The following is an 18299-nucleotide window of genomic DNA, read 5'->3' on the forward strand; positions in this document are numbered from 1 at the left end:
ATCTAAATGAGATTGATGATTGAGGTAAACCATGCATTCAAACATTGGAAAAGCAGTGAGATAGGGTTTCATTGGAGGTTTTCAAGCAGCAATTACCGTATTTTTCGCTCCATAGGGCGCACCTTGTTTTTAGAGGAGGAAACAAGAAAAAAAGATATTTTTCTGGTTTTCCTCCTCTACAAGCCCTGTTTTTTTGAGGATCAGCTAAAAGTTTTGCAGCTTTTTTTGCAAAGGGAAAAGCCCTGGTTTTTGGGGGATCAGCTAAAAGTTTTCCAGCTTTTTTGCAAAGGGAAAAACCCTTTTTTTAAGGATCAGCTAAAAGTTTTGCAGCTTTTTTGCAAAGGGGAAAAGCAAAGAGGAAAAGCCCCGTGTTTTATGGGGTTCAACTCACATTTCTGCAGCTTCTAAACGAAAGGGAGCCTTTTCTACAGTTTCTAGACAGATAATCTAATCAGCCAGTCACATGTCGCTGGGGAAACAAACAACCTCCCTCTGCAGCACATTCAACAATGGAGGGCGGGGCTTAAAGGGCTGGGACTCTTATCTCTCTCCCGATCTCTTGCTGATCAGCTGCTGAGCGGGGTCCTTTCAACACCCCCTTTTCTCTTTGTAAAATAAAAAGCATGATCCTCTTTTGGCCCCTGAGCAATTCAGCTCCAGGGACCACCATTCGCTCCATAAGACGCACAGATTTTTCCCCTTACTTTTTAGGAGGGAAAAAGTGCCTCTTATGGAGAGAAAAATACGGTAGATGGCCATCTGTCCTGGATGCTTTAGTCAAGATGCCTGTATTGCATGGGTTTGGGATAGATGATCCTTGGGGTCTCTTCCAACTTTAGGATTCTATCTGCACATTATTCCAAGAGGTGTGGATCTGGTCACCTCCTATAGGAATTTGCAAAGATCAAATTCCACAAGCATGCTTAGATTTACGTGGTGCAAAAGGTCTCACAGTTTATCCCTAGCACCTTCAAGCAGAACCAGAAAAGGCTTCTGTCTGAAACCCTGGAGTCAGTAGCCGCTGCCAGTCAGTGTTGACAGTTTTGATCTAGATGGACCAATGACTTGATTTGGCAGAAGATAGCTTCCTATAACCTGTGTGGTTATTGGACAAGTGACTCCATCCTGAGCATGAGAAAGATTCAGAGGTTTGCCTCCTGGCTGCTCTTTGCTTGGGACAGAATCATCTGTCGAACACAGCCTTCCCCAGCCTAGTGCAGCCAGTATATTTTTGTTGGACTACAAATCCCATCAGCACCAGCCAAGGGTCAGGAACGATGGGTGATGTAATCCAGCAAGAGCCAGGTTGGAGGAGACTGGTCTAACAGGTTGTATCACAGGTGTTGAAAGAAGAGCAGTTTCCTGCACGTAGTGGGGGGGGGGTCCAAAGTTCCCCGGGAAAGGCTGATTGTTAAACCACTCCAGGAATTGTAGCTGCATGAAGGGACCAGGGGTCTCTTAACAACTCTCAGCACCCTTAAACCGAAAATCCCAGATTCCCTCAGGGAAGCAATGGCAGTGCAAAGTAATATAATACTGCTTTAAATGGGGTTCATGTGTCCATGCTGTGTGAAAACCTATGACCAAACCCTTTTCCATGGCATGTGCACCTATATCAATCAGAGGGATTTGCTGTGCCAAAAATTTTATTTTTTTCCCCCATGCTCATGTTAAAAATATAGCAGGCACAGTGTTGACAGCTTATCCTTCACAGGATTTCACTAATGCATTGCCTATACACAAAGTCCAGCTTCCCATCACAGGTCTGAATAGTGAGACCTACCCACATTTTATAAACCCTGACAAAGCAAGCCAAAAGTTTCAGTCTCAGAGAAACACACATTTGGTAAGGCTTTCTAGAAAGTCACCCGTCGCCTCATGATGCTGATTTTCGATCTTACAAGAGCTGAGTACAACATTAAATCGAAAATGCCTTCCTCCAGTTTCATGGGCATTCTGTTGCATATTATATCAGGCATACAACTTAAAAGCACTTTTTAAAAAAAATTAAAAAGACCTCCTTTGTCAGGGAACTCTACCGGCTGACAACTCCATTAATGTTGCCTGCATGAGAGTTTCCTTTTTTCTCTGAAAAACTCTGTTCAATCCCAAACTGGATTAAGGTACACAGAGCACTTATCATCCATTTTACTTGAGGTTCCTCTTAACATCAAAGTGACAAAGTCTACATGGTTCCAATGCTCAGAAGCATTTCAAAGCTGCTAGAAATGTGCTACTCTCTTGCTGACTGTAGCTCACAATACGCCATGGGCATTGGCAGAATACACACAGCTAGGCATAACCATAGACATAATTACTAGGGAGTCCAGAAGGATGTAACTACCACTGATGATAGGGGAATAACTCAAATACACCAAATACCACTGGCAGAACATTGTGCCACGTTTGATATTCACTCATTTTAAGGAAAGAAACCCATAGCCAAACAGAAACATTACAAATAATACTGGTCGGATTTTTCCTGATGGGCCGACATAGTTATCTGCCTTCTTTATCTGTAACCAGGCAGCACTTTTGGTTATTATTAGTGACAATTTATTTGAGACAAAATAAAAAAAATCTTTCCAGTAGCACCTTAGAGACCAACTAAGTTTGTTCTTGGTATGAGCTTTCGTGTGCATGCACACGAAAGCTCATACCAAGAACAAACTTAGTTGGTCTCTAAGGCGCTACTGGAAAGATTTTTTTATCAATCACTAAGTCATTGATGTCTCAGTTGAAAACACAGATTGCAGGAGGCGACAGGTGGGGGCAATAAAATCAACCAACGGATCTAGGAGGGGGTAGCTGCATCCAATGTCTGTCCTGTCCATTAGGCCCTTTGAAATCAGCCAACAAAACTAATTAAGATTCATTAATTTCAATTAGTTGAATACAGCTGTGTGTGTGTGTGTATCACTCTAACAGCACAATCCTGTGCATATTTACTAATGAGCTAATTTAAAGGAAAAAAAGGTACCAGTACTCCCTATGAAGTTCTAGTTACAGGTAGGTAGCCGTGTTGGTCTGCCGTAGTCGAAACAAAATTAAAAATTAAAAAAACTCCTTCCAGTAGCACCTTAGAAGTGTGCATGCACACGAAAGCTCATACCAAGAACAAACTTAGTTGGTCTCTAAGGTGCTACTGGAAGGGATTTTTTGATTTTTTGATTTTGTTTCACTATGACGTTGTTACAGTAAGTGCCACACTTTTAACATGCTGGGGTACCCTTGAGAACTGCCAGAAAAAAGCGCTGCTAATGAGCAAGCTTGCCTGTGTTCAACAGGGCTAACTTCCTAAGTGTGCCTAGGATTACAGCCATGACTTAACGGTACCTGGAACAGCCCCCATGGAACGGAGAGAAAAAGTTCTGATTAAATATTGTTATTGTTATATATCTAGTGCCATTAGAAACTACTCTATTCCAAACTTTAAAAAATGGAAAGCGTAATGCTGGTGGTCAACAAAAGAGGTTTAAAGACTCTCTGAAGGGAAATCTAAAAAAATGTATTAGAAACACCGACAACTGGGGAACACTGGCCTGCGAGCGCTCCAGTTGGAGAACAGCCTTTACCAAAGGTTTCATGGGCTTTGAAGATGCTTGAACTCAGGACGAAAGGGAGAAACGTGCTAAGAGGAAGGCATGCTTGGCAAACCCTCACCATGATCAACTCCCCCCGGAAACTTATGTCTCCACTGTGGAAGGACATGTGGATCCAGAATTGGCCTCCACAGTCACTTACGGACTCACTGTTAAAACTGTGTTCATGGAAGACAATCTTACTTGGCAACGAGGGATTGCCAAAGAAGAAGAGATGGTGCCATTAGTGTGAATGGTGCCTCCCTATCTCAGAGAGCTTACAATCCAAAATGTGACAAGGGAAAAGATGTGCAAGGATAAGGACGCATAGGTTGGGGTAAATGGGTGAAGTGCGCTGGAGAAAGGCCGTAGCTTAGCAGCACAGCACATGTCTTGGCATGCAAAAGATGGAAATCCATGGACACTGAACTGAGAATAATAAACCCAACGGAACTTGGTGGGGGGGCCTACTTCCAAGTACACCTGCATAGGGTTCCCCCCACACACAATATACAGTGGTACCTCGGGTTACAAACACTTCGGGTTACAAACTCAACTAACCCAGAAGTAGTACCTCGGGTTAAGAACTTTGCCCCAGGATGAGAACGGAAATCGCACGCCGGCGGCACAGCAACAGCAGGAAGCCCCATTAGCTAAAGTGGTACCTCAGGTTAAGAATGGTTTCAGGTTAAAAACGGACCTCCGGAATGAATTAAATTCATAACCCAAAGTACCAACTGAAACCAGTGGCGGAATCGAAAACCCTGCGGCTTTCCAGCTGGCGGTTGTGCTACAGCTGCCATCACCCCCAGCCATCAGCCATGCAGATGGGAGTTCAGCGGCATTTGGTCAGTGGACTAGGGTGTCGGTGAGTTCCGCAGGCTTAGGATGGGAGGTCAAACAAGACTACAGCCATGAAATTGAAGCAAACCAGCAGCCAGGAGGCCTGATCTTTATAGATGCAACAAGACTCATAACAAGGGGACTAGGCTAGTCTCCTAAATGTTCCCCTGGCACCCCCTTCCCAAGCCTGGGAAGCTTCTACCTGGCTCAGGGAGGGAGGTGGGATGCTGACCCAAACAGCTCCCTGCCCCCCAAATCACCTTCGCAAGCTGGCGGCTCTGGCCCTAACTGTCCCCCCTACAACAACAACAAATCGCCACACATCACTGTGGGAGTTGGGGTCCAGCAACATACGGAGGGAAACACATTCTTCACCCCTGGTTTGGTGCAACTAAGAGACATCCTCTCTCACACACACCCCTTTCTTTGTCGCCAGACTTCTTACTTCATTCTGGGCATCTGCAGAGAAAACGGAGCCAAACCGTTCCTTCACGCTTCTGCTCCAAGCATCACACACTCACTCACACCAATGGCATTTCCTAGACTCTGCCCACTGAGCGCATTTGTGTACCCGAGCACTATAGTTACCGCAAACACGAGCTTTCGGAGCAGAGGCGGTGGTGCCGAAACGCATGGCTTTTCAACCGGCGCCGACCACGTGCCTGCAGAGCAGCAGTCTCCAGCCCTGTACATGTGTGCGCATGCAAGCGCTCCTATGAACCACACCACACACACAACTTAGGCAATCCATAAATGGTCACAAAGGCCCTAACCAGAGCCTCAAGGCCCTTATATTTTCATAAGCATCCAACAAGAAACAGATGATCTTGTGGGAACAAGTTGTTGGGGTTTTTGTCAAAGGAAAAAATCCCACCCTTTAGCAAATGAGAGGGGGGCGAAATTGGGGGGGAGGAGAGAGAGAGAGAAGAAGAAGAGGAGGAGGAGGAGGAGTGCCAGGATAGAAAAACACAGCACACTCTTGTCAGCAGATGAAAACCAGCCCTCCTCTAGGGGGGTGGGATTATGTTACCTCCTTCTGCTGAAAGAGAAAGCCCACGCTTTACTTACTTCCTTAGCTCTTGTAAGCAGGCAGCAAATCTGAGAAAAACCACCTTGGGGTTTGGGAGCCAGCATTCTAGCTAGGCATGCTACCTCCACCACCACCCAACCCCCAGAACTTAAGCCCCCACCCCTGTCTTCAATGAAGCCTCCACACAGCAAGATTGAAGCCTTAATTTTCCTAAATGCTCATGTCTTAGGGAAAACAGGACAGAACACACACAAACAACAGAGGAACGAGTTCCTCCACTCATGTGCAGAGTGCTTTGCAACCAGCCTCTGTATTAGAAGTCTCCAAGGAACTTAAGTGGTAGGCAACTCTCGTTTTAAATAACAATAATATTTTTTTGTGTTTCCTTTCTTTTAAACAGACTAGATTGCCCTGTGATTAAAAAAAATAAATCAGCACAATCTCCTGTATGGTTGGTTCCAAGAGAACTCTGCTTAGTAGAGCGACAACTGGTCCCTGGCATCCAACGAACGATCTCTTCTTGGGATCGAGTCCGCAAAGCGCGTTTGGGCACCCTTCCAAACGCACCAACAGACTAAACAACGCTTGCTTGCTCTCCCCTTCCTTCCTTCCTTCCTTCCTTCCTTCCTTTTTTTTTAAGGCTCTCTGTTTATCTTGGAGGAGACTCTTCTCCGCCAGACACCAACCCAAACACCCCCCTCCCCTCTGCACAGCTGAACACCTGGGTGCTTTTGGAAATGCGCCCTCGCCGCCTCCCTAGGCCAGCAAAGTGATGCAATCGCGATGCTTATCATTCCGGGTTTTGTTCTGGCTTATTTCTGTCTACATTGGGGAGGCCAGGTTAACAAAAGGCCGTTTCAGATGGGGGCAGGCAGCCCCCCCCCCAACACCCACACGCGCACTTATGCCTCCTTCGCAAACCTCCGTGTTTACTCGCGAGTACGACCCACTCAACTCCACGGGGCTTCTACTCCCATCCTTTGACAGGGATGCAGCCCGGGGCTACCATCCTGACACAGACTGACTTAACTTAGTGGGCGCAGCGGGGCTTACTCCCGAGTAAACATGCCTTTTTAAATTGCAGGGAGGGAGGGAGGGAGGAAGCCCGTGTGTAAACAAACAACCCTCTGACTTTTAGAAGGCAACATCTGAAGGCAACCCTGGTTCGGGATATTTTTTATGTCTAATGTTTTACCATTTTTAATGTGCTGTAAGCCACCCAGAGAGGAAAACCCAGCCAGATTTATTTATTTTCTGTGAACAGCCCTGAGACCTCCAGGTCTAGGGCAATATATAAATTCAATTAATAATAATAATAATAATTAATAATAATATAGCCACGATCCTCCATGTATGATCGAGTTGAGATTCCTTCATTGCACGGGGTTGGACTAGATGAACCCGGGACCCCTTTCCAACTGTACAATTTTATGATTCCAGCGCCCCTTCAAAGGGCAGGTTTGAGGCAGCCGCCGTTTCTCCATCGCTGGAAAGCGGGCTTAAATCTTGCGCGGAGAGAAACCGATCTTACCTGGAGCTGCCGGGGTCGGACTCCGTCGCTCCCCGCAGGTAAGGCTGCCCCCACAAGCGCATCTTAGTCCCCCGATAGGGTGGGGAATCGCTCCGGGAGGCTCGTGGGGAGGGGAGCAAGTGGTAGCGGAGGACGAGATGGTTTCTCTATTTAAAAAAAGAAAATAGAAATAGAAAAAGGCAGCCTCGCAGGAGGTACAAGTTGCAAAAGCAGGGCGCACTCGGATCCGAGCTGGCCGAACAAACTCCGGGTGCCTAAAAGAGGCAGGCAGCAAATAGAGGTTCCAGATCCGTAGCGAGCGCTGATCCGGACTGATTTCCCTTCTTCCTCCTTCTCCTTTTTAAAAAAGGGAAAACTCAAATCCGAGTTGCCCAGGCCTAGAAACTCTTGTCTGGACTTCTTTTTCCTCGCCCTCCCCCGTTGGTTCTCCACGCGCCAAAACAAAAAAACACCACTTTGCAGAAAGGAAGCGACGAGAGCTTGATCCGGAGCCGCTGCTGCTTCAGTCATCTGAAAGGATCTCTGTGTGTGCCTGTGTCTCTCCGGTCCCTCCCGCCTCGCGGGAGGAGGAAGGAGCGAAGGGGAGTCCAGAGGATGAGGAGGGTGCGCGAGGGGGAAGGGAGGAGCCGGCGAGGCTGAAATGTGATGGCAACCTTCCGCGTAATCCGGATTCGGGACGAGCCGAGCCAATCGGATCCCACGCGGAGAGGTTGCATCAACAGGCGGAAAAAAGAGGTTAGAAAGTTCGCAAAGACAGAAAAGAAGCCAGTAAGATCATGCACGTGGAACCAAGTCCTGTGCATCATCACCACCATATTATTATTATTATTATTATTATTATTATTATTACCCTTTTTGATTTACTTCTTGTTGTTGCTCATTCAATTCCTTTCAACAAGGAGCTCATAGAATCATGGAGCTGGAAGGGACATCATATTCTAGCCCAACCCCCAGAATGCAAGAATCACAGCTCAACTCCAAGGAACATACCTATGTAGACCTCCCCTCCCTTATTCTCACAACAACCCTGCCAGGTAGGCAGTTCTTGGAATGTGAGAGAAAAGGCCCAGCTGTCTGTCTCCCCACACTTACTTTAGCTTTTGGAAAGAAGGAGCCAAGACTCTGATCCTAACCAGTTGGAAGTAGTGCTGCTGAATTCAGTGGGGTCTACTCTCAAGGAAGTAGGGTTCCTGTCCTGTGATATAGGTACTCATGGGCATAGGCGGGGGGGGCAGCTGCTCCCCCCCCAAAAAAAATCAGAAATAAATAAATATACTTAACTAAAAGTAGAAATTGTAGGAAGATTTTGACAGGTTTCTCTGAGCACTTGGGGTCAAAAGAAAGTAATTTAAAACAACTGTGGTTGAGGCAGTTTTATTCTGAATCTGCTAGACAGATAATGACAGGTGGGCGTTCTCCCCCCCCCAAAAAAAAAAAAAATCCTGGCTGTGTCTAAGCAGGTCTCCCTACTCTGAGGCTGCAGTCCTTGTTAGTTCCTCCTGGGAGTAAGCCCCACTGAACACAAGGAAACATGCAGAGGCTCCCACCACTGTTAACACCTCAGGTCCCAAAGCAGATCATAGAGGGTCAAATCTCACCTTTATTTCCAGATATGCATGTGCAAAGTCACAGCTTTATATCGCAGTTTTCCAATTGGGAGTTCACAACCAACCCCAGTGAAACTTTGTGAAACCTGGGTTAGAATGACATCAGAATTCAGTTGTTACAGCTTTAAGAACTCCTCCCCAATCAGGAGGGGGGGGGGAAACTAAAGTATGGTAACTGTCTGACAATTAAAGGAACATGGGGGGCACTTGTTGTTGTTCAGTCGTGTCAGACTCTTCGTGACCCCATGGACCAGAGCACGCCAGGCACACCTATCCTCCACTGCCCTCGCAGTTTAGCCAAACTCATGCCAGTTGCTTCGAGAACACTGTCCAACCATCTCATCCTCTGTCATCCTCTGTCGTCCCCTTCTCCTTGTGCCCTCCATCTTTCCCAACATCAGGGTCTTTTCCAGGGAGTCTTCTCTTCTCATGAGGTGGCCAAAGTACTGGAGCCTCAACTTCAGGATCTGCCCTTCCAGTGAGCACTCAGGGCTGATTTCTTTAAGGATGGATAAGTTTGGTCTTTTTGCAGTCCATGGGACTCTCAAGAGTCTCCTCCAGCACCATAATTCAAAAGCATCAATTCTTCGGTGATCAGCCTTCTTCCCCAGGGTCCTTCCTTCTGAGAAGTCATTGCCTGTTCTACATCATCACATATTTCTAGGTGATCAGTTTATTGTGTAATAAGTGTATATTTGCCCTTGCGTCTTATCTATTTATTAAAAATAGGTATATCCTGCCTTTCCATCCTAAAGGTAGAAAGCCACAGGTGATAACATCTGACATCAAGACAATAAAACACGAACTATAAAAACAGAAGCCAGGGATTAACCGCCGACAGCATTGCCCGTTAAACTGTTGTACAAAAGGCATTTCTAAATAGCATTGTGTTTTCATGGATGCCCTAAAACAGGCATAGGCAAACTCGGCCCTCCAGATGTTTTGGGACTACAATTCCCATCATCCCTGACCACTGGTCCTGTTAGTTAGGGATGATGGGAGTTGTAGTCCCAAAACATCTGGAGGGCTGAGTTGCCTAAACCTGCCCTAAAGGAAGACTCTCTGCATCTCCCCACGTGGTAGACAATTCTGCAGCCTGGGCACCACCACCAAGAAGGCCCTCAACTGCATGGCCCCCCCCAGCCACACCTTGCATGGCAGTGGAGCGTGGATCTGCGCCTCCTCGACAAGCAATGCATGACAGCAGCTGGTTCATATGAGGGCAGAGAGGCGTTGTTTCAATAACCAAACTGAGTCCTTTGAATTGTCCAGGAAGGGGAGTCCTTTTTTAACCCAAGGGCTACATTGCTTTCTGGAAGGTATTACATCTACCTTCCAGGGACCACGTGCGCATGGTGCACAGAGCCCGAAGCAAGAGAGGGTAGAGTAGCAGATATGAGTTTTACTTGAGATCCGGAGGCTCAGGCTCAAGCGCCCATCTCCGTTGCCCATCCAGGCAAGCCAGAGTCATCGTCGGAGTTCAAGGAACCTTCCAGCCAGCCAAACATCCAAAGAGGGTGGGAAGTAAGGCCAATGAGGGATATATTGAGAGTTTGAAGGGCCAGACAGAGATTCCCAGAGGGCCACATTGGCTTCTTGGTTTGAGGTTCTGCCTGCAGCTGCCTTTCATAGACATAACGCCTCTGGTAGCCTAATCCTCCTTAAATCTGCCTAATCTCCTTGTAAAACTGCTCAAATTGGTGACCATCACTGCATCCCTTTGGGGAGAATTCCATATTCTGCAGTGCAGTATTGTCCAATCCTTCCTTTGGCCTGTCCTGCATCTCCTCCCCTTCAGCTTCATTGAGAGACCCTTAGTTCTAATATTATGAGGGAAAGATAAAAAAAAAACTTCCCTCTATGCCCTTTCTCCAACCCACACACGATGATTGATTGATTGATTGATTGATTGATTGATTTGATCCTGGTATTATTATTATTATATTTTTAGATTTTATTGAAACTTTAATGGTTTTCACAAATATGAGTCCATTTTACTCTTGCATCTTCTCAATTGTTTCCTCCTTGTACTTTCCTTTCTCTTTGCCAACTTGGCGAGACTTTGCTTTACGTTCCAATATATTTTCTTACGATCCTTGTCCAGCTTTAGTTTTGTAATCACCACCTTGCTAGGGTGAATGCCGACGTGTACCGTTGTGCCATTGGCTTTCTCACGCTGTACGCGTTCGATGTAGATGTCATACTTCTTTCTGTATACCTTGACTACCTTGCCAATCCGTTGCCCTTTGTAATGACCCCGGACGACTTGGACTTCGTCATCCTTTCGGATGGGCATAGAACGGACATTGCATTTCTCCTCAACTCCTTGGGAAGGGGAGAATACATGATCTTCCTGCGAATGTGAGATGGCACATTGAAGTGCCGTTTGCGGTTCTTGCTGCGGTCTGAGGTCACAAATGGATTGAACTTCATTTTGACCTCTGCTGCCTCGGCTATGGCCGCCCGGAAAGCTTGATCCTGGTTATGAATCACTTTCCACAGAATAACCTGAAGGGATTCACAGTAAAAACATCAGCAGCTGGAAACAACTCCATATATGCAAACTACTAAAACCATTTCATATGTGAAAACGACTGCAAATCCAATAAAGACACAGACTGCTATCTTAAAAGCCCCAGACTCTGTCACCTTTCCTCATTGCAGGAGTTGTTCCACGTCCTCGATCATGTTCACTGTCCAATTTCTAAGAAGCCAACTTTAAATAAGGAAGGGGGACCCACAAAGGCACAGTCATTCTCCCTCATAATTGCCAAATTGCCAGAAAAAGAGGAAGAGTCAGTCTGAATCTGTATTTCAACAGAGGGTTGATCTCAAGGCTGGTGTCAGCATCTGTCACCCTTGCCAGGGCCCCAGCATCCTGCAGGGCCGACCGCTGGTGCTTGCCTGAGGCCTCCTATATTATATTATATTATTAATTATTATTATATTATATTATATTATATTATTATATATTATATTATATTATATTATATTATAATCTTATTTTTTATTTTATTTTATTTTATTTTATTTATTTTATTTTTATTTGTACCCCCAGCCTGGTGCTTCAAGCATAGGCAGGCAACTAGATCTGTGTACCCTGACTTCCAGGGCATTGTGGGAAATGAAAGGGATGGCCAAAACCTCCTTCCCAGTGCTGCCATCACAACCTGGGAAGTCCATCAGGGCCCATGGATAGAGGAGGGAGCTCACCAGAGGACATACTGCCAGGGCCCCCTGAAACCTGGTTCTGTTTGTCTGGCGTAACACTGACTGGTGAAGCTCATCTTGACATCGAGATAAGACAGTCCACTTGAGCCTTTGAGAAGGGCTGTTTCAATACTTGAAAGACAACTGTAACAACAAATCATGCTAGTAGGTTTGCAAGAAGTTTTGTAAGGTTAATTTTAGGAAATATTACGGAGACAATTTTGGAAGGTATAAATTAATTATTGTGATAAAAAGTAATTGCGAAATTGGAAATAGAAGAAGAAATTAGGAAATTTGAAAATCTTGAGAAGTGGATGGTGGAAGTCAAAAATATGTATAAGAGATGATATTAATGGGTGTTTAAAAGAATGTATCACCCCTTGCCTTTCCCTGCAAGACTAATTGCAGCCGTTTAGAGTCGTCAACAGGTTTTCCACACCTATCAGCTGATCACCCATTCCCACCACCCTTCTGAGTAATACCCCTCCCCACTCCCTCACTATATTTAAGGGTCTGGTGACTTCTGTTTCAGTGTATCTGAAGAAGTGTGCATGCACATGAAAGCTCATACCAAGAACAAACTCAGTTGGTCTCTAAGGTGCTACTGGAGAGAATTTTCTATTTTGTTTTGACTATGGCAGACCAACACGACTACCCACCTGTAACTAAAAGAATGTATGTAAAATTTAATAAAAATTATTATTAAAAAGAGAGAAGGGATGTTTCTCAGTGGTTAGAGCAGCTGCCTTGAATGCAGAAGGTCGCAGGTTGAGTCCCTAGCATCTCCAGCCTAGCAAAAATACTTGAGGAAGCTGCAACTGGGGGTGAAGTGTAGCCTGGGGAGCCCCACCTGGGCCTGAGCTTCCCCATTCCTGGATTCCAGACTTTATCAGAGAGAAGGAGAAACTCAGGATGCTAAATTAATTTCTTATTAAATGACGAGGAACCAAATAGAACCCATATGGTTGCTAGGTTTTTGACTAATGTGCTATTTACAAAGAAGAGGAATGGTTCTCTTCCCATTTATGACAATGCAGAAAATAATTAAGACCTGTTATTGGGGCAATAAAATAGCTGATAAATTAATTTTAACAGATTTTTATTTTAATTAAAAAAAACTAGTTCAGTTGGACTACTCAGATCTCAGTGTGACTTAGATGGAAGGGTGTAAATGGGTTGTTTTAAAATTGTTTTCATACTGTATTGTTTAAATTTGTTAAATTGTTTTACTCTGTGTGTATTATGATGAATGTGTTTTACGATGTGATATGGGCCACATGGCCGAAATAAACATACCTACCTACCTACCAGAGAGAAGGAGAGAGGGAGAGAGAGACTGACTCATCTTTCCACCAGATGCCCTTGAAGAAAAAATCCAGCCAGCCGAACTGTAGAATAAGGCATTCCCCCTCCTCTCCTGTTGTTCCTCCTTCCCTCCCCTTCCTTCCTTCCTTCCTTCCTCCCCTCCCTTGCCAACCTTTGACAACAAGGGAGACTTCAGCGAATGATGCAAGAACCTTCTGGCTTTTGATGAGTTGCCAGCTCAGATGGAAAGTTTCACCTAACAAGACCCATGGGTAGGGAAAGCGTGAAAGCCTGAACAGAAGCAAGCAAAACACCTCCACAACAGCAAGGAGAGAGAGAGAGAGAAGAGAGAGAGAAGGATGACGAGAGGAGGAGAGAGGAGAGAGGAGGAGAGAGGGAGAGGAGAGAGAGAGAGAGAGAGAGAGAGAGGGTGGGGGCTGACCAGATATCTAGGTTCTTATGCCTTGCATGGAGAAGGGAACCATCAACAGCTCTTCTCTAAGAGCTGTTCGACAGTGGAACGGTCTCTCCCAGGAGGTTGTGGACTTTCCTTTCTTGGAGGTTTTTGAGTAGAGATTGGATGGCCATCTGTCATGGATGCTTTAGTTGAGATTCCTGCATTGGAGGGGGTTGGACTAGATGATCCTCAGGGTGCCTGCCAACTCTCGACAATTCATGATCCTCCTTCAGGAGCATTTCCCTAGCAGCGTATTCCCTATTGCCTACTAGAGCTTGTTAAAACCAACTGGCTTAATCTAACTCCTGCCTCCATTTGCAGTGATGGGCTGAAAGGGCATCTCTGCTAGGGCAGAGCTAAGCCCTGCAGATGTTGGACTGCAACTCCCACCAGTCCAAGCCAGTGTTGCAAATGGTTAGGATGGTGGACATTGTAGTCCAGCAGTATCTGGAAGGCCACAGGTTCTCTTGTTTTGCTCTGCAATGAATACTCTCCAGGGTTTCATGGATGGGTCTTCCTCAGCCATACCTGGAGATGCCAGGGGTTGAACCTGGAACATTTCCCCCGCAAAGCATATTCTCTACTACTGATCTATGGTCCTTTTGCTGAAACATTTTCCTTTCCTCTCTGAAGGAAGCTAACCTGAAAGGAAGCGACCGTCCCAAGGTCACCCAGTGAGCTTCATGCGTAAACAGATTACACTTAACTAGAAGGTCAGCAGGGCTTTTTGTCAATAGCAACTATAACTGCAAGTTGAGACCAAATGAGCTCTGCTAGACCCTGCCTTGCTCCAGTTGCTTGAAGTTGTTTCTCAGCCTTAACATCCCTCACCTGTAAAAATACAGGTGCTAATTAAATGTATCAGATATGTATCCTACCTTTCAAAGAAGGCAGCAGCACACATGATCCCATTGCCCATCCATCAACCCTGGGAGGTAACTTGGGCTTAGTGGGTGTAGCTGGCCAGAGATCTATCTCACAGCTCATCAGGAATTTGAACCTGGGCCTCTTGTGAAAATGGAACTGCTGCACCAGGGATGAGGAACTTGTGGTCCTGGGGCTGTTGTCGAAATACAGTCTCCATCATCCCTGGCCATTGGTCATGCTGGCTCAAGCTGATGAGGGTTGGGAATCCAACAACATTGCACTGCATAACTCATCATGCAGTTTTTGATCTTATTCTTGGAAGCACCCCTGATTATCCTGACGTACATCTTCAATGGCCTCCAACCTGCCCATTGTCATCTTTTCTTACCTTGTCAGATCCTTGGCAGCTGTGTGATAAGATGAAATTGACAAGGAGAAGGTCTTCTCATCTTCCAGTTGGAAAAAGCTGCATTTGTTGAATGGTGGTCTCCCATGCAATTATTAAAAGCAAAGCCCCAAGGCCCTTGGGGAGGGAGGGACAGAGGGGTCACCTGCTTGTATTTCTGACCTTGTTTTGCATGCAAAGGTCTTCTCCAAAAACTAGGCAAACGACTTCATTTTGTATGAAAATAGAATCATTGTTCCAAAATATGCATTGGCAGCCAAGGGGTGTCAAGTGATTTCTCTTTACTGAATACCTTTCCATTATTGACACAATTGCTCACTTCCAGAAAACGCTTGTCCATTGTTAACCAATGCTTGCATACTGCCCACCTCCTAATTGTCCTTACCCTAAAGGGAAAGAGCAAAGCATAGGCCAAGTAAAGAATTTTGGAGCACACATACCTGCAGAATGAATGAAAGGAGCCAGGGCAGGAGGAGACTTAATTTGCTGTGGGAAAGTGCTCACAACTACATCATTGGGGCAAGATCTACGGGGAAGGGTTGCTTCTGAACTGTTTTGTTTCTTTGAGTAAAGAGAGTTAACTTCACCGGCACCATGTGAGCTACTGCTGACCTGTTCCTGACACCTGCCCTGACACATTATCACAATCCAAACACACATTTCTGGCCAGGCAAAAGCATTTGAGGATGCTGCAGAGCCCAGGGAAGAGTTTTATCATGAGGAGAATCCTGAGGGCCAAGAGGGATGACTGTGATGGGGGCCATATTTGGCCCTTGGTCCTGAGATCCTGAGAAACGGTTGTGCGTTTGTGTAGAAATCAGTGCACCTTTTTAGTGGGAGCAGTTTCTAATTTGAAACAAAAACCACCTAGCATTGTTTATGTGAGTACTGTACACAGTCGTTGCTAAACTCCTAAGGATTAACCCCCTTATCTCTGCATCAGCCCAGCAGAACTGCAATTCATGTCATGTGAGACAAGCCTCAGATCAAGTCTGTGATAAGGCATCAAATCTGCCTGTAGAAACCACAAGCTCTGTAGAAAAATGCCTTGTGTGGGAGCACTCCAGCTTTCGCTTTTGAAATCAGCCGGGATCAGGTTAATGAAACAGCTGCATTTGCAGTGGTAGTTATCTCCATTCCTGTGGCTAAGGGTTCCTGTGCAATTTCTACACCAAAGCAGCTCTGCTATACATCGACTGTCAGTTTTATTTATTTATTCCATTATTATTATTTTTGCATGCCTTTGGCCCAAGGACCTCAAGAAGGCACACGTGGTATGTAGTTCTGACTAAGATGCACATTTTTGCAAGCAATTTCCCTTAATATAGTGCATTTTTCACTAGTAGCTTTCTTTTATGCACCCTTCCCTCTAATATGTGCATTTTTTAAACACTGTTTGGTTGGAGAACCACATCTCGAAATCTGGATACGATATTTGAAGGATGGTTGTGTTTTGGTTGTCGCATTATTTCACCAAGTGCAAATTTGATAGATTTTCCTTCAAATGAGAATAGAACCAATCTTATTTCCCTTCCCAATAATTGAAATGATTCACTGCATATATGAGTTGTATGTGCTGACAAACGAAAGAGTGAATAAAGCATAGAAAAGGCATTCTGTGTCTCTCATCTCATCCATTCATAAAAAGAAATACTAGTGGTGACTGGTGGCTGAAAAACATCCTCATTTAGCATGATCAGGCACACTAACCAGGCACACTAACCTTGAAAGGTAAAATGATAAAGGGACCCCTGACCATCAGGTCCAGTCGTGTCCGACTCTGGGGTTGCGGCGCTCATCTCGCTCTATAGGCCGAGGGAGCTGCCGTTTGTCCACAGACAGCTTCCGGGTCATGTGGCCAGCATGACAAAGCCACTTCTGGCGAACCAGAGCAGCGCATGGAAACGCCGTTTACCTTCCCGCCAGAGTGGTACCTATTTATCTACTTGCATTTGACGTGCTTTCGAACTGCTAGGTGGGCAGGAGCTGGGACCAAGCAACGGGAGCTCACCCTGTGGCAGGGATTCGAACCGCCAACCTTCTGATCAGCAAGCCCTAGACTCTGTGGTTTAACCCACAGCAAAACCTTACAAGATTTGAGAAACCAATATACAGTAATCAACAGCTGCCAATAAGCAAGGAGTTCCAAGGTGCACTAAAAGATTGGTTTCTTGCCATTTGTTTATTAAGAAAAACTTGCACTAAAACGCTGGTGGATTGCCACGAGATGTTATTTAATCACTAATTGCTGCTGAAAAATAGAGAATTGAATTTTAAATTGGAAAAAAAACGAGAAGCGAGAGCTCCGAAATGGACAGATCCTTCCATTCCTAATTTTATCCCACACACATCCTAAGCAAAGAGTTGATATGGTCTCATTCTAATCCAGCACGAACCTTACTAGGCTAGGCTTGTTGTCCAGGCTAGCTTGCCAAATTCCTTGGTGAGCTTGCCAAATTCCATGCCAAAATGATCGGGTGTGCCGGACCCTTGTGATCAACCCATGCCTTCCTGCTCTCACCATGGCAGACACACAGTATGCCTTGCTATAATTTGTCTCCAGATGTGCCCAGGCTTGATACAATGTTTTTGCTACTCTTATGTCATTCAGTATGGTATTCTCTTGAGACATTTCACTTTGCTTACATGAAAAAAGCAACTAATAAATGCTAAGAATCCTAACAACAATATCCTAACAACTCAGGGGTGCAGCAGTCACCCAGGTTTTGGTTTTCGTGGAATGAAGACAAATGAACATTATGGTGGATTTATTTACACATATTACACATATATACAAACCTTGCTGACAAAGGTACGTATAGTTAAAGCTATGGTTTTCCCACTAGTAATGTACGGAGTAAGAGCTGGACCATAAAGAAGGCTGATCGCCGAAGAATTGATGCTTTTGAATTATGGTGCTGGAGGAGACTCTTGAGAGTCCCATGGACTGCAAGAAGATCAAACCTATCCATTCTTAAAGAAATCAGCCCTGAGTGCTCACTAGAAGGACAGATCCTGAAGTTGAGGCTCCAATACTTTGGCCACCTCATGAGAAGGAAGACTCCCTGGAAAAGACCCTGATGTTGGGAAAGTGGAGGGCACAAGGAGAAGGGGACGACAGAGGATGAGATGGTGGACAGTGTTCTCGAAGCTACTAACATGAGTTTGGCCAAACTGCGAGAGGCAGTGAAGGATAGGCGTGCCTGGCGTGCTCTGGTCCATGGGGTCACGAAGAGTCGGACACGACTGAACGACTGAACAACAACAACAACAACAACAATCTGAGTACAGGGTTAATGGCTTGAATGCCAGACTAACGCCACCCTGAACCAAACAGACGCCATTTTGGTGTAACATAATTTTTGTTTTAATCATGCTGTAACGCAACCTAAAGAGAGGAACAAATAAAGAACAGATTTGTGTATAAAGGGAAGTTATGGAAGCTTGCAAGGGCTTAACCTT

The 18299-nt window shown here is 45.4% G+C and overlaps 2 protein-coding genes across 3 annotated transcripts in view; both read right to left on the bottom strand.

Annotated features, from left to right (window-relative positions):
• Window positions 1-7578, bottom strand: part of C13H15orf39 (chromosome 13 C15orf39 homolog) — a 41287-nt gene extending 33709 nt beyond the window's left edge. For both annotated transcript variants that reach the window (XM_033167054.1, XM_033167056.1), the window contains exon 1: window positions 6986-7578. The gene's annotated coding sequence lies outside the window, so the exon portion shown is untranslated. The remainder of the gene's footprint in view (window positions 1-6985) is intronic.
• Window positions 7579-10536: 2958 nt separating this feature from the next.
• LOC117057075 (60S ribosomal protein L26-like) lies at window positions 10537-11061 on the bottom strand. The gene is given in 3 exon segments (XM_033167848.1): window positions 10537-10673; window positions 10676-10908; window positions 10911-11061. Coding segments are annotated over 3 exon segments (435 nt in total). The 5' UTR covers window positions 11026-11061; the 3' UTR covers window positions 10537-10586.
• Between the last annotated feature and the right edge of the window lie 7238 nt (window positions 11062-18299).

This window comes from Lacerta agilis, chromosome 13 (genome assembly GCF_009819535.1).
Source record: "Lacerta agilis isolate rLacAgi1 chromosome 13, rLacAgi1.pri, whole genome shotgun sequence".
Classification (NCBI taxonomy): Eukaryota; Metazoa; Chordata; class Lepidosauria; order Squamata; family Lacertidae; genus Lacerta; species Lacerta agilis.